Below are 13,710 nucleotides of genomic sequence, written 5' to 3'. Positions count from 1 at the left end.
CAACCCTGAAAACAATTTTCTGTCATTTTAGGTCATGACTAGATTCAAACTTGCAGTGTAGGGGTGACAACTTGGTCTCTCATTATTTTCACCTGCAGCCATCCAATCTGTTGCAGCTTTGAAAATATAAAAGCATGATCAAGAGTTATATGACAGTATGAAATTTCAAGGCATCTGCACTAAGTCAGAAAAATAAGACTGTGCACCCCATAAATGTAATGAATGATGAGCTTATTATCAGGTACTCCCATGCCTCACATGAGCAACTCCATCCAGTGCATAGGAATAGAGTACAGTAAGAGAAAAGAAGAAAGAAATGCTAAAAGGTAACAAATAATAAGGTTTGCTTACTGTTGTTCTTTCTAACTCCAACAATAGAAGCAATTAAAGTGCATCAATCAGGTCTTTTTTCTGTCATAGGTGTGTTCTCCAGTGGTTTTAAGAGCTTGCAAATTCCTATGACTATAATCAGCCTGATCCCACTGTGCTCCCTGTCAGATCCCACAACGGCCATAATCTGGCACCTGCTTGGTACAAAGCCTGGAAGTGAGGCTGGGTGCCCGCAGAATAAAAATTAAGTGTGTTCAGTGCAGAGGGGGAGGATCAGAGGGAATTTAGGAACACTGGTGACAGCCTTTTTTCTTCTCTCTCAGCAAGAGGGTCCTGACTATGACAGGTCAAAACCCACTGCTATTGTTCTGCCTTAAACCTCCCTCTTCCAGATGCAGAATTTTGCTTCCAGAAGCAGCCACGAGGATGTGTTCCCAATAAAATCAGCTACCTCCATGTGTCTCTTCTGGACAACCCAGCTTGCCCCATTGTCAGACAGTTCAGAAAGCAACAAACAATTTCTTGCCTTGACTGGTTTGCAAATCCTCTTCCTCACGCCTGACTTACATAGGTACATTGCCTAGAAAAGCATTGGTTTTAGATAACCTAAGCTTTCTCCGTCCTTCCAAATTCACTGGTTTTCCTCAGTGTGGAATTCAGTGGATCCCATTGACCTGGAACTGCCTCAATCGGATTTTTCTATAGACAAACCACCCCAGATCCTGATTGTTCTCCCCTGTAAATGACTGTAGTGTCTCTGATAGAGATAACTCTGCAACTCTATAGAAATCTTTCATCGGTTTAGTAAAGTACAAGGACCTATATTACAATTTCATTCATATGAGAAAGCATTTTCTCATGGTCTGTGTTGTCTTTGAAATTCTCCATTGGAACTGGAAACTGTTAAATAGCAATCTACTTTGCTGTCTAGCTAAACATGAGCAGACCCATGAATTGGATTCTCTCCTAACACAGCGTACAAGCTTTGATTCATGAAAACTGAGATGAAAAGGAAGATTAGTGATTTATAAAACTAAATTATCTGCAAATTTCTTCAAGTGCTGTTATTGCCACTTTGTGAGACACAGAGACACTGAATAGCTTGGCCACTCCTGGCTGGCTGGGAAGAGCCTAATGTGCTGTGGGCTCTCTTGCAAAGAGATGGTAATAATGATAAGGACCAAAGTTGCACACTCAGAGATGCAATGAGAAGACAGAAGTTACTGGCTCCCAATGGTGGGCCCCATTCACCTCCCTTTTAACAGAGCCCAGAATTGTCAGGGTCTAAAAAAAGTGGAACAGCCTAGATGGATTGCATCAAACTAAAAAAGGGAAGAAAAATGGTTTTTTTCTGTAGGTCAGATCACGCACTTGCCCTTGCTATGGGATACTTGGTGTGTGAACTGCCTCTGCCCTGCACTTCATCCTTGGTCAGGAGTAAAGGTTCCCTGTGAGCAGAGAAACCAGCACTGGCAGGTCCAAAAGCAGAGGGCCTGCAAATCAGGGGGACAGGCAGGTCTGTAACAGCACAGCCAACACATCTTCATCTTGGAAACACCTTTCAGTTAAAGTGGGATTTCTCTCACCTGCGCTTAGCTACCAAAAAATGACCTGCATAGTCCATGTTAGCAGGCTAGGTTCCTTTTATAGTCTATGAAGAGAAGGGTTCATATTCTTCCCAGATCCCATCCTACACCATCCTGAGGAATATATGGATGGGTATAAGTCCAACTGTGCAGGTTACAGGGGCAAGTCCATTCTACCGGCATTTCTCAACACCAGGACATGAAATTATCATTGGTCACAGTGAGAGGAGAAACAGAGACAGCAGCTGCTAAAAGCTACCTGGGCATGAATAGCATGTAAGAAATTTTAGTGCTGCAGATTTCAATATTGTGATTAATAATGGGGAAAAATCTTACAATTAAAGAGGATGTTATTATGACAAAGCTTTATAAGATACAGACGGGTATAGTGAACAGTGAACTAACATTGAATTGAGAGTCAGTCCACGGGAAAATATGGAAACCACTGAAATCTTGTCTGTGGTCATGATTCAAAGCAGTTCGCCCATTTCTTTCTGGGAAAGCATTTCTGTGATGCTAATAAATGTCCTATTTTTTGATGGTATCCTTTCTTTTACTCCCAACATGACAGCTGAAGAAAATTACAGTGAAACAGTAGCAAAGGTTGTTCAGCTTGAATCTAATGCTATCTAGCAGGCAGTGGAATAAATACGAAAGGCAGCAGAAGCATCGTTTAAGCTAGGCTGAACAAAGCATGGAAGTATGCGCCCCCGTGTTTGTTTGGAGGGGGGGGCTTTCCAGCTCTGCCTCCCCCAGCACGACCCACAGCCTGCAGCTGCAATTCCTCAGTGCAGGGAAAGACCGCGGCTCTGAGGAGAGCCAGTGAATCCCAGCCCAGCTTCAGGCTGGCCTGTGACTGTACAAAAGCGAGGGGCTGCGTCAGGGTTGTGCCTGGATCTCCAGCACCCCGCAGAGGCATGCGGATCCGGGAAGGGAGGACGCCGGTGCCCGCACTCCTGCGGATCAGTAGATGATTCCTTCTGGTTCCAGCAGCAAGTACTTCTTCATGGACGGGGGGATGGAGAGCAAGGGGACTCCTCGGTGGCACCTTTCTGACAGTATCGCCCGAATAGCACATCTGCATAAATGCATGAGTGACCGTGGGGAATTGTTGCACACAGTGAACAAAGAGTCATAGAAATCCTGGTGCCGCTGTAAAAAAACACAAGGGTGTTTTAGGGCAATAAGGCTCTTTTCCTTCCCTCCCTTTCCCCTGCCCACATGCAGCCCTGGGCAGAACAAGGTAAAAAGCACAGCCAGCCACCCTGTCCCTTGGAGGCACATCAAGCACCAGGGACTTGGTTTAGCCAAACGCCTGCACAAAATTCTTATGCTTGCCTCAATTATTTCGTGCTAAGTTGAAGACTACGCTGAAATCGTTCAGCTTGCTATGCATTATATCCATCAGCTTGAGGTGGGGGTTCCTCTGTGCTGTTAGTCCTGATCTGAGCGGGCGCTGCAGCCAGCTCAGGGGCAGTGCACGTGGACGAGTTAATCCCCTAAACCTCACCACGGGGCAGTGAGGCAGCATAATGCTGGCGCTACCGGCGTGTTCGCTGCGGCTGCAAACGGCCAAGTACCTTTGGTCTTGCTCATCGCCCCAGTGGCCTTTTAGAATAAATAAAATTGCATCCCCACGAGAAGAGAAGTGCAGGTGCTTACAAATGATGTTGAAATAAAAGAAGCAAATGGTAAATACATGCGACTACGCGTGACTTGACCTTACTTTATATTCTTGCTACTTGACAGATCTGGTCACTCGTTTGTTCATATACACTTTATGTATTGAAAAGTACAGATTTGTGTCAACAAAATGTTTTTCTTCAATTTCATGTCAAATTTGGCAAACAGCTCTGACAAGAAAAATGACAATCTCAACAAAGAAATAGAGCAACTGTAGACTTTTGCAAATAAGAATGTTTCAATATTTCAGATTAAATTAGTCATTTCCTTTCTAATCACACTTGCAGCTCAGCAAAGCTTCTGTTGTTGCTGTTGTTACTATTATTATTATTATAATATTTAGGTGAAAAAGGACCTTTAACATTTAATTTTGTATTCACCCAAAAAGGTTTATTTTAATTTTTTTCTGAACAAAGCTGACCTGAAAAAACAGTTAGTCTCACAGTTCCTCTGTCTATATAACTCCACACTATGATACAGACAGGGTTCCCTGAACATCACTGATAATGCATAGCAGATATTGGTGCAGTTAACTTCAGCACTGATTTGAAAATTTTGAAAAAGACCAGTATTACTAAAAAACTGGAATATTGGGACTATGCAGATTTCTGAAGTAAAGGGATAATTATGTCAAAGCATGTAGTTTGTCCCACAATTTTGTCTTTTGACATCTTTTCCTCTTCGATCTCTCATTTTTCATTTAAATTCTCCCTTGTATTTGCAGCTAACCAGTCCTGCTCACAGAAACCCAACCCATGCAACAGAACCTAAAGATACATAGTCATTCACATGTACCACAGTACTTTTAAAACACTTGCTGACTTAAAAAATAAATATACACATCAACAGGTCTGAAGAGACACCAGAATCTTTGCACTTGCTGAGTGCAGGGACAACTGAGCTCCTGCAGCACCCCTGACAGGGTGCTCCAAAGGATAACGTTGCAATGAAAATTTCTCAGAAATATGTCTTTAGTCAGTGAGTGATATGCATTTGTCAAGTGGGTAATATTAAATGGTGAAATCCCGAATCCACGGAGAAGTTCTTCTCTTTCAAAAGCATTCTCACTTTTCTTTGGCCAGATATAGAGAATGCAAATAATGAGCTTGGATTTTACTCAGTTGCAACTCATTAAGAGCTTACCTCCATGACGTCGTCAGGTATGGCTGCTTTCCACTTCGATGTTGATTTGATGTGTTCGTAGGTATTGACGACAATCTCCACAGCTCTGGGGTGGGAATGACAGGCTTGTAGCACCTGCAGGCGGGATGCATAGAGACCATGAGTACCACCAAGAAGCTGGGGCTAGCCTGGATGCTCGGCACTGTGCAATGGCACACTAAGACACACAGTCAAAGAATTACGAGAGGCTAAGGTTGGAGATGCAACAGACACAAGCTCTGTGTACACTGCTCAGTGCAAGTGTGGCAAGAAGCTCCAGGCTAGTCTGCAGTGGAGCTGTGCACACCCCAGTTTAACACCATACAGAAATACGGGCCTAGGTCTCCAGAGCAGTGTAGCTTGCTGATGGGGGTAGCTTTATCATCTAAATCTGCAAATAACTTGTTCATAGCTAGGTTGAGTGACACCAGGCAAAGCCATGCACAAAGTCCTTGCTCCAGGACATGCAGCACAGGAACAGAAAAAAATCCCATCATATGAATCAAAAATGCATTGTTACAGGAAAACTTAAAGGAAGACCGGGAGATAACACAGCTCAAAAGTAAGGCTTCCAAGTCCTGGAAACAACTGCTCTGCCCAGTAACTTCAGCTCAGTAGGAAAAACCTCAAAGTCTGCTGTCACTCACACTCATGGAGTAACACTTTGCATTCACACTGTATGGTGCACGATTTTGTCCCACACAGTAGACAGGCTTTCACAAACAAAACTGCAGAACATCCCTCAGGGATAAATATCCTACATATTTTACAGATGGCAAATGATAGTTCGGAAGGGAGACATGCTCCATGCAACAGGAGAAGGGTGGAGGCAAGAAGAGGAGACCCCAGACCAGGCGCTCAAACACGCTCTAGGAGACTTAAGTGTTGTTCTGGTACAGACAGAGCCAGCTCATCCTGGGCACAACCAAAAGTTTGGCATTTTTTCCAAAGGTTTCTGGTTGCACGGCTTGTTAAAACTTTTTACATACAGTGGAGGAGTTGCAAAATGTTGCTCAGGGCACTGGATGAGAGAGAGTAAGTCCTGACTATAGCAAGCTTACTTAGTTTCCTAAGAAGTTTGTCAGCTACTTCTGTCAGTGCCTTGGGCTTTGCAGACCTTTAGAAATTCTTTGGGAGGGATCCTGCAATTATTTTTCTTTTTTTCTTTTTCACCAACTATGAGCCCAGGCCTAGCATTTCCCCTTAATTTCTCACATTTCCTGGGAATAAGCCAAAGCTTTACTGAGATCCATTACATTTGGAATAGATTTGAATAGATTTTTAAAGGTCAGAAGTGACAAACTGAATCAACTGGTCTGATCTCCAATCTTTGGTAGAGGCCATGAAATATGCATTTCTTATAACCCAGTTAAGCCTGTATGGAGCCAGGTTTGACAAAGGCATGTAGGTTTTCTGAAATGAGAAAGTGAATCAGCTCTGAAAAACTGAGCTTGAACCAGCATTTAGAGTTTGGGGTTTCAGGTTGGTTAAGAACAAAAATGGGATCTGGATCTGGTTTCTGGCATTAGCAACTGTAATTTCACTTCAGTTAAATGATACCACACTTAAACCAGGTTGGCTCACAAGGTTTTGGGCATTCTGCGCCCATAGTTTACAAGACTCCAGCAAATCCAGATACCACCAAACCCTGAAGTTTGGATCTGTCATGCCATTCCTGTTCAAGACATCACCTGTCTCCATATCCCTACTGTACAAAGCCATCCTTCACCTTGTGGAATTGCAGCGGATATATCCTAGCCGCTCCATGGTTCAGTAGCAGCTGGTAGCAGATGTCAGGCTGGGCGGCTGGCCGCACAGATGTCACTTTGATGATATACTGTAGTGGTGCGCAGCCATTGACATCCATGATGTTTGCTTCTGCTCCTGCCTCCAGCAGCATATGCAGCAGGATGTGATCACAGTTCCAGGCAGCTTTGTGGAGCGGTGATTTGAAATCCTCATCACGAGTATTCACTTCAGCTTTATAGTCTAAGAGCATCCGACAGATGAGGTGGTGATCCGGGCTGTATATCTGATCCTTATAGTGCAGGGCCCAATAGGCTGCACAGGCCAGGGGAGTCTCCATGTAAGCATTGAGAGCATCAACATGCGCTCCTTGTTCCACGTAAAAGGCCACGAGCTCCGGGATACCCAGACGCGCAACGATGTGCAGAGGAGTCTCCTCATCTTGGTTGTTTGTTTTTATGTTCACATTTGCTCCTGCCAAAAAAAGATGATGGGGAAAAAAAAAAAAAATCAATGCAACGAAATCCTAGTTTGGCCATCTCTCTGCTGGAGCCCTGCTACCCAAGGAGAAGGTGAGCGTGGGCAGCTGGTTTGAAGGACGCACATGGAAATGCAAATAGCTAGGGACGGGGATTCTGCATTTCTTAAACCTCCAGGAAACCCTTAGAAACTTCAGGTTCTTGGATCCAGCTTCAGATGTGATAACTTGGCCCCGAGCTGACAGAAGGCCTTATCTGAACACTGTTTTGGAGCAGCATGCAGGCCCAAATCTCTGTGTAAAATGCTTTTCCTGTAAATGAGGAACTGAAGAAAAAAGGAGAGCTTTACTCCTACTCTGGAGAATAGCTCTGCTCAGATCTATACCCTGAAAACACTCCCTGCAGCACCCCGTTAATGGTGAGCCTGGACGAAAGGCGGTTTTATGATAGATCCGGATAGATGATATTAAAAAAAAAAAAAAAACAAAGCCCCAAACCCACAGCCCAAGTCCCCAGCTGAGGGTGGGGATCCTGTTTCCAAGCGTTTGGGGGGGACCGGTTGGTGCCGCAGCTGAAGCAACAGCTCCATCTACTGACGGGGGGCCCAGCCCCGCGCCGCCCGCTCGCCGCCCGCCCGCGCTTTGCTCGGAAGCAAGGCAAACGGCTCCAGGAATTACGCTGCACGCTGCTTATTAGAAAAGGGGGGAGGCTGGCAAGACCCCCACTCTCCAAAGCAAAGCGGTAAAACCGCAGCGGGGGCCAGCAGGATGGAGGGGCAAGGGGCTTCTCCCAGAGGTGGAGGGCGCTGATGTCGATGGCCGCGGCTGCGTAGGCAAGGGCTCCTTGAAGCTGGGGCCTTGGCAAACCGTCGATAAAGTACTCGGTGCAAGAGCAAGTGCACGCTGTGAGGCCACCCCCTCTTCTCTCCGGGCTCGCAAAAGCCCTTACGTGGCCAAACGTACACGAAGACTGAGGCGTAAGGACAGGGAGGGAGGAAGAGGCATCAGAAATCACCTCTGGGCTGCAAAACCTGTGCGCTAATGCCGTTAAGCCGTGTTGCGTGTTAGTCGTGTTAGATGTCCGTGAGAGTATCCGCAGTCTTAAGTTTGGAGGTGATTAATGACCATGGGGTCAGTTTTGCTTGGTTGGCAGGTTGCCCAAACCAGAAGTGGTTAAACTGCATTTACATGAATTGACCCAGTGTGACACCACTGAGTGGAGATGGCAGGGTGGGAGATGTGTCTTGGAAACCTTGGTGCAGGGACATTAACTGAAACCCTGGCTTCGGCTCTTGGGTGGTGCTGCAATGTGTAAGTGCACACCTGCCACATTTTGCTCCAGACCTTTCCCATTTTGTTTGGAGTCTTGACATTTAGCTCATATGGAGATTTGAGCTTACCGAGTGCTTTGGGATAAAGGCTGGCTTGTAAAGTAGTATTATTCTCTTGCTGATGGGTGGGTGGAGAAAGCCTACAGAATACATCCTTTCATTTGCATTCATCCTGTGCTACATTTTATAAGACTACATTTGACTTTTAAGCTTTTCCATGGTAGCAAATTCAACTCCTGCTGTCAGGACTGTTTGCTTTGGGCAGGATACAACTGGCAGCATTTATTTTCCTTTCTACCAAACAAAATAATATGTATCGTTTCAGCATAAGAAAAGCAATGTGGTTATTCACTCGGGACTGCAGATTGCCTTGCCCACAAAGCATACTTGGGCTCTGCATCTCAGGAAAAGCCTTCACTAACAACACATGTAGCAAAAAAACCACCCCAAAGTGTTTGTATTTGCCATGGCACAGTGTGATAAATAGGGCAATCTGTCTGTAACTTAAGACTTGAACTGCCTGACTTTGCTGTACCTTTTATGTCTGTCTTTTACTGTGTCCGGAGTCAGCATCTTCATGTTAAGGAAACAGCGTGTGACACCAATATATTTATCAAGGAATTACATCTATTCATAGCTTCATTTGTTACAGATGACCAGCAGCATAATGTATCTTACTTTGGGAAAACAGAAATCTTGTATCAATAGCTTTTTTTCCCCAATCCCTATATAGATGCAGGAGTTTGGCTGCTGACAAATGAAGAGATGGTATGAAAAGCTGCATCCAGTTTTTCAAGGCCAGGTCTCAAAAAACAAGAGGTTGGAAGAATTTTGCTGAGATCAAGGAAATTTGAACAAGCAAGAAGAGGAAAGGGATGCACTTTCATGTGAAAACATCTCAATAGTAAACCTAGATGAAGATGATAGAAAAAAAATAGAGAAGTAGGAACTCCTTGATTCAGAGGAGCCCTTCTGCTGAGGGACTGACCGGGCAGTGGGCTGGAGGCACTGAAATGAGAAACAACCCTGGAGTAAAGGGCAGGTGGCCAGGGAGAGGGGAAGGACAGATGGGGTGAGGAGTCAGAATGGGAGAAACTTCGTCTGATCAAAGAGATGGGGAAAAGGAGTCTGAGATGAAGATGCGAGTCAGTTGTGGATGGAGTGGATAAATACACATGTACTTTGACAAATTGTCTCCTAAGAGAACCCAAAGACGATGCCCACCATCTCTGGGCATGCCACAAGAGACCCTCCAGAGCTTTAGCTTACCTCTCCAAACCAGCTGCTGGGCACAAGGCATGGAGGTTCGTGTCGTACAGAAGTGCAAGGGCGCCTGCCCGCTCATTGAAAAGCAGTTCAGCTTAGCTCCGTGGTTGCAAAGGATCTTGACACACTCAACATTTGCCATTTCACACGCTACGTGGATTGCAGCTTTTCCATTGGGCCGGCAGTTGATTGTAGCTTTGTGATTGAGTAGGACTGAAAGGCTCTCCAGATGCCCATACATGACAGCTAGATGAAGTCCAGTTGCCCAGGATATTTTTAATTTGTAGCTAGGAAGCCAGTATCCTGTACAAAGTGAAAATGTATTACCATCCTTGGCAAAGATTTTTCTTTGGACTATCCACCTACTGAGGATAATTGAGGGGGAAGGAAGGGTTGGAGTTTTGCTTTAATTTACTGTAATTTCACCAGATACAGTTTAGTGCACATGAAGTTCTCTCAAGCATAACTTCATTTTCATTAAGCACTTTTACTTTGTGTACTGAATAGCCTGCCTTTTGGAGAGATAATTCCCGTGTAGATGTACTCTGAAGGCAGCTTTTGTTTTTCTTGTGACCTTGTAGACTCAATTAAAAAAATATGCTTAGAGCATTTGAGATGCCACCAGCTAAAACATATGGGGGAAATGGGATCTTCAGCCTGCCAATAGCTGAACAAAGGTGGTGTTGGAATAAGGCGGCAGCATTTACTTAGGCCAGCAACTCAACAGATAGCTCATCCTGCTGTTTCTGTATGGGAGACTGCAGGATCTTGCATGTCAGGACCTGGATTCAGACTTCCAGTGATGCATTGCACATAGATGAGCCCTGGCAATGTGGATGCAGCTGTATCACAACCTTCTGTCAACTACTGCCCCTGAGGAGCATGGAGTGAGGAGTTTGGATGCTGATGTAAATTAGGTTGAAGAGCCAAATAGAAGCAGTGATGCTTTAGCATGAAATTTGGATCCAAAATGTTTGGATTTTTCTCTGAAAATTTCACTTTTTTTTTTTTTTTTACTTACAAACAGGTGTAAGACCAAATAACACTTAAATATTTATTCCCAGAATAAGACTACATGCTTAATGACTGCACAGAGACAGTCTCAGAAGTGATTACTATAATCATTTGTTTAAAAAAAGTAAACCACAATAATAAAGTCCAGAAGGGCAGGAGAAGTCTAAAACTTTTTCTTTGTCTTTTTTTCTTTGTCTTTTTTTTTTTTCAAATACATCAGCTGCATCATAGCTAGAATGTGCCTGTAAAATCTTCTGGGTTTGATTTATCTATTTCTCCTTGGATGAATGCCTGGTTGAATACTGTTATGTAAAAGACACAGCAAAAAATACTAAAGATGTATGAGATGAATGAGGTCAAATCATTTTGCACTAAGCAGGAAGCAGATGTGGGCTCCATTGGGAGACCTCATTCAGCTTGCCTGTTTCTGTGGTTAGAAACATGAAAAAGCCATGGCGCATGCAAGGTCAGTGTCCTTGGGAGCTCTCAGCTTCTCTGGAAGAGAGGAAGCAAAGCCACTCTTTCACCCAGGGCATCTCCTTCCCACTTCATCACTTAGGGCTGTGGCAGAGCTCAGGCTGTCTGAATGGTGGGATGGTGGGGCTTAACTTTTCTCCCCTGTCCCTCCCCACGGAAACCCCCCTCTCACATCACGGTTATCTGGGATTCAGAATAAAAGTAGAGTTTGCATGAGAGCTGATAGAGTACCTTCTGCCTTTCAGACAAAAACCGTGAACACACTGCTGTGATTTAGGTCATAGGCTGCATTTACCTCTCCACCTTTGGGAGAAAGGAGAGCCTTCTCCAAAAGAGACAGGTTAATGCTTGCAGTCAAATGATCTACAATTAAAAATCTGTGCATTAATCCCGTAGTCTCAAACCACAACCAGAATGCATGTCAGCTTGCTGAAGACAGAAGAAAAGGTATTTTAAGATACATTCATCACTGTGTGGGTTAGTTCAGACACTGTTCCTAGGGGAAGTATGGCATGACTGTATCACCCTCACCCTAATGAAATCAAAAGAACAGGAGCCAATCGTTAAATAAGAGGTAAACACAGAAAATGAGAAGAGCTGGGATCTTGTCCCTTCTTTATGCCACAGAAAAGAAAGTGCATTTGCTGTGCTGCTGAGACTGGAGGTGTTTATCTCTACATATGATTAACTTCTGGCAAAGGCTGATCATTACTGTTTTCTAGAGACACACAAAGAGTCTGTTAGCAAGTAGGTCATGAAGTATGTTGATTTTAGCAAAGAGCAAACTTGGTTTATTGCTTTAAGTTTTAAGTTTTTGGAAACTCAACCAGTGTCTGGCGGAGAACTGGTTTGAGTTTTCTACATTCCAAAATAGATATCTTTTCTGCTGTGTTTTTCTAGATGATTTTTCTATTTTGATAAACTAGCGCATCCTCACTTTCTGTCAGTTTGAAAAATAAATCTCCTCCCATCCAGCAACATCCAAGGTCCACAGGGTTTCCTTAGCTCTCCTGAGCTAGGGAGAATTCACTCTACTACTACTGTAAACTGAAAATGGAAGATACTTAAGATTTTGTGTTTCTAAACCGTCTGTATATGTGACTGGGCACATGTAAGAAATGTATATACCACACTTAGCCTGCATGTCTGTATTCTGGGCTTTGCACCCAAGTTCTCTGTGAGGAAACGGCAAAGGGCTCCTCTTTCTGGACTCCCCTGAAGCTGCAGCAGCTGCCTTGGTGGCATGGAGGCTCAGGCTGGCCTCTGCCTTGCCCTCCACCAAGCCCGGCGGGTACAGCTGATAAGCTCCCCTTCTGCCATGACCGCAGCCATATGAACCTACCGAGACGTCACTGCCTATGAATCGACTTACGCTGCAGCTTCAGAAGAGACAAAAGGCCACAGTTTCTTGAAAATCACTCAAACCCATCTACTTCCTGGCTGGTGAATGCTGCCACAGTTACCTTGTTTGTAGGATGCCAGAATCAGGTTTTCATCTTCCACTTCAAACACCGTGTCCACATCTATTTTCTTTTGGCTCAAGAGCTCTTCCAGTGTTTCAAAGTCATTGGACTTCAGGGCTTCGAGAAAAGCCTTTTTCACCAATTTTGCAGCTGCAGCTCGAGTCATTTTCACCTCCGTATTCTCTCCCTCTTTGTATGTCTCCTCCAGATCCATTTCCAAATGTATTTGTTTGTGCTGTGAAGAGGTGTACACTGAGATCCCTATAGCACAGTTACATGCTGAAGTTCCTGAAGACCAGAAGGTAATTTTATCACTCAGTCATGCTGATCTGCTTGTTCTATTTATATGAGGAGCATATCAGGCATCGAAATGCCACTCTTAGATATCACCACACTCTTTTTATGAAAGGGAGGACAGACACACTAGCAATAACACCAAAATAAGAGTTATTTCCATTGGTTTTATACACATTAAGCTTCATTAACCGCATGGTTATCCTCTTCTCCTGCCATATACTTACATTAAAAGACACTAGTCCTGGGTGTTGTTTCTCAGCTAAAGAAGAACTCGCGTTTCCTTTCGTTGTTACCATTGCTGATTTATTGACTGCAATGGGATGTGATGCTCTGTCTGCAGATGTCTTGTCATTAATGCATTTCAGGGAAAAAAAAAAATCCCCGAGGCACTCTTTCTGTGGGAGGTAGCTCACTCTTCCCCAGGACAGCATTCAGCGTGTTGGTCCCGCTTTCATTCCTCCAGCCATCAGACAGGCCTCCACAAGAGCCCCCCACCACACCGGTCTCACAGGTACCCTGATCTGTAAAGCCCCAAGGGACCATTGTGTTGATCTAGCACAGTCTCCTGTAGAAAACCCTGGGCAGCAGGATTTCCCTAGTTTGCTCAGGGGCACTGCCACAAATGGTGCTCCCAGCAAGGAGAAACACTGGGATAGGGGGGCTGCAGAGCCATACAGCTGTGTTTTGGGGTGAGGGACCTCATGCACCACAGGGAACTTACATGCAAATTAACTCACGTGCAAGTACAAGAGGCCATGTGGGTCCACAGGCTCCTTCCCCGTGCACACTCATCTAAATTCAGACCCTTCCCTATGACCCTCTCCCTCACAACCCCATCACCCATGGAACACTTCCTCCTCCCTCCCTTTTCCTTCTCT

The 13,710-nt window shown here is 44.6% G+C and overlaps 1 protein-coding gene across 1 annotated transcript; it reads right to left on the bottom strand.

The window, feature by feature from the left end:
* Window positions 1-2,879: 2,879 nt before the first annotated feature.
* On the bottom strand, window positions 2,880-12,749 carry ASB4 (ankyrin repeat and SOCS box containing 4). The gene is made up of 5 exons (XM_009484603.2): window positions 12,536-12,749; window positions 9,585-9,884; window positions 6,490-6,980; window positions 4,743-4,856; window positions 2,880-3,068 (listed from the first exon to the last, which is right to left on the bottom strand). The coding sequence occupies exons 1-5, from the start codon at window positions 12,747-12,749 to the stop codon at window positions 2,880-2,882; spliced, it is 1,308 nt and encodes a 435-aa protein (XP_009482878.1).
* Window positions 12,750-13,710: the final 961 nt, after the last annotated feature.

Source organism: Pelecanus crispus, chromosome 2 (genome assembly GCF_030463565.1).
Source record: "Pelecanus crispus isolate bPelCri1 chromosome 2, bPelCri1.pri, whole genome shotgun sequence".
In the NCBI taxonomy this organism is placed as follows: Eukaryota; Metazoa; Chordata; class Aves; order Pelecaniformes; family Pelecanidae; genus Pelecanus; species Pelecanus crispus.
This window is presented reverse-complemented; position numbering and strand designations above follow the sequence as displayed.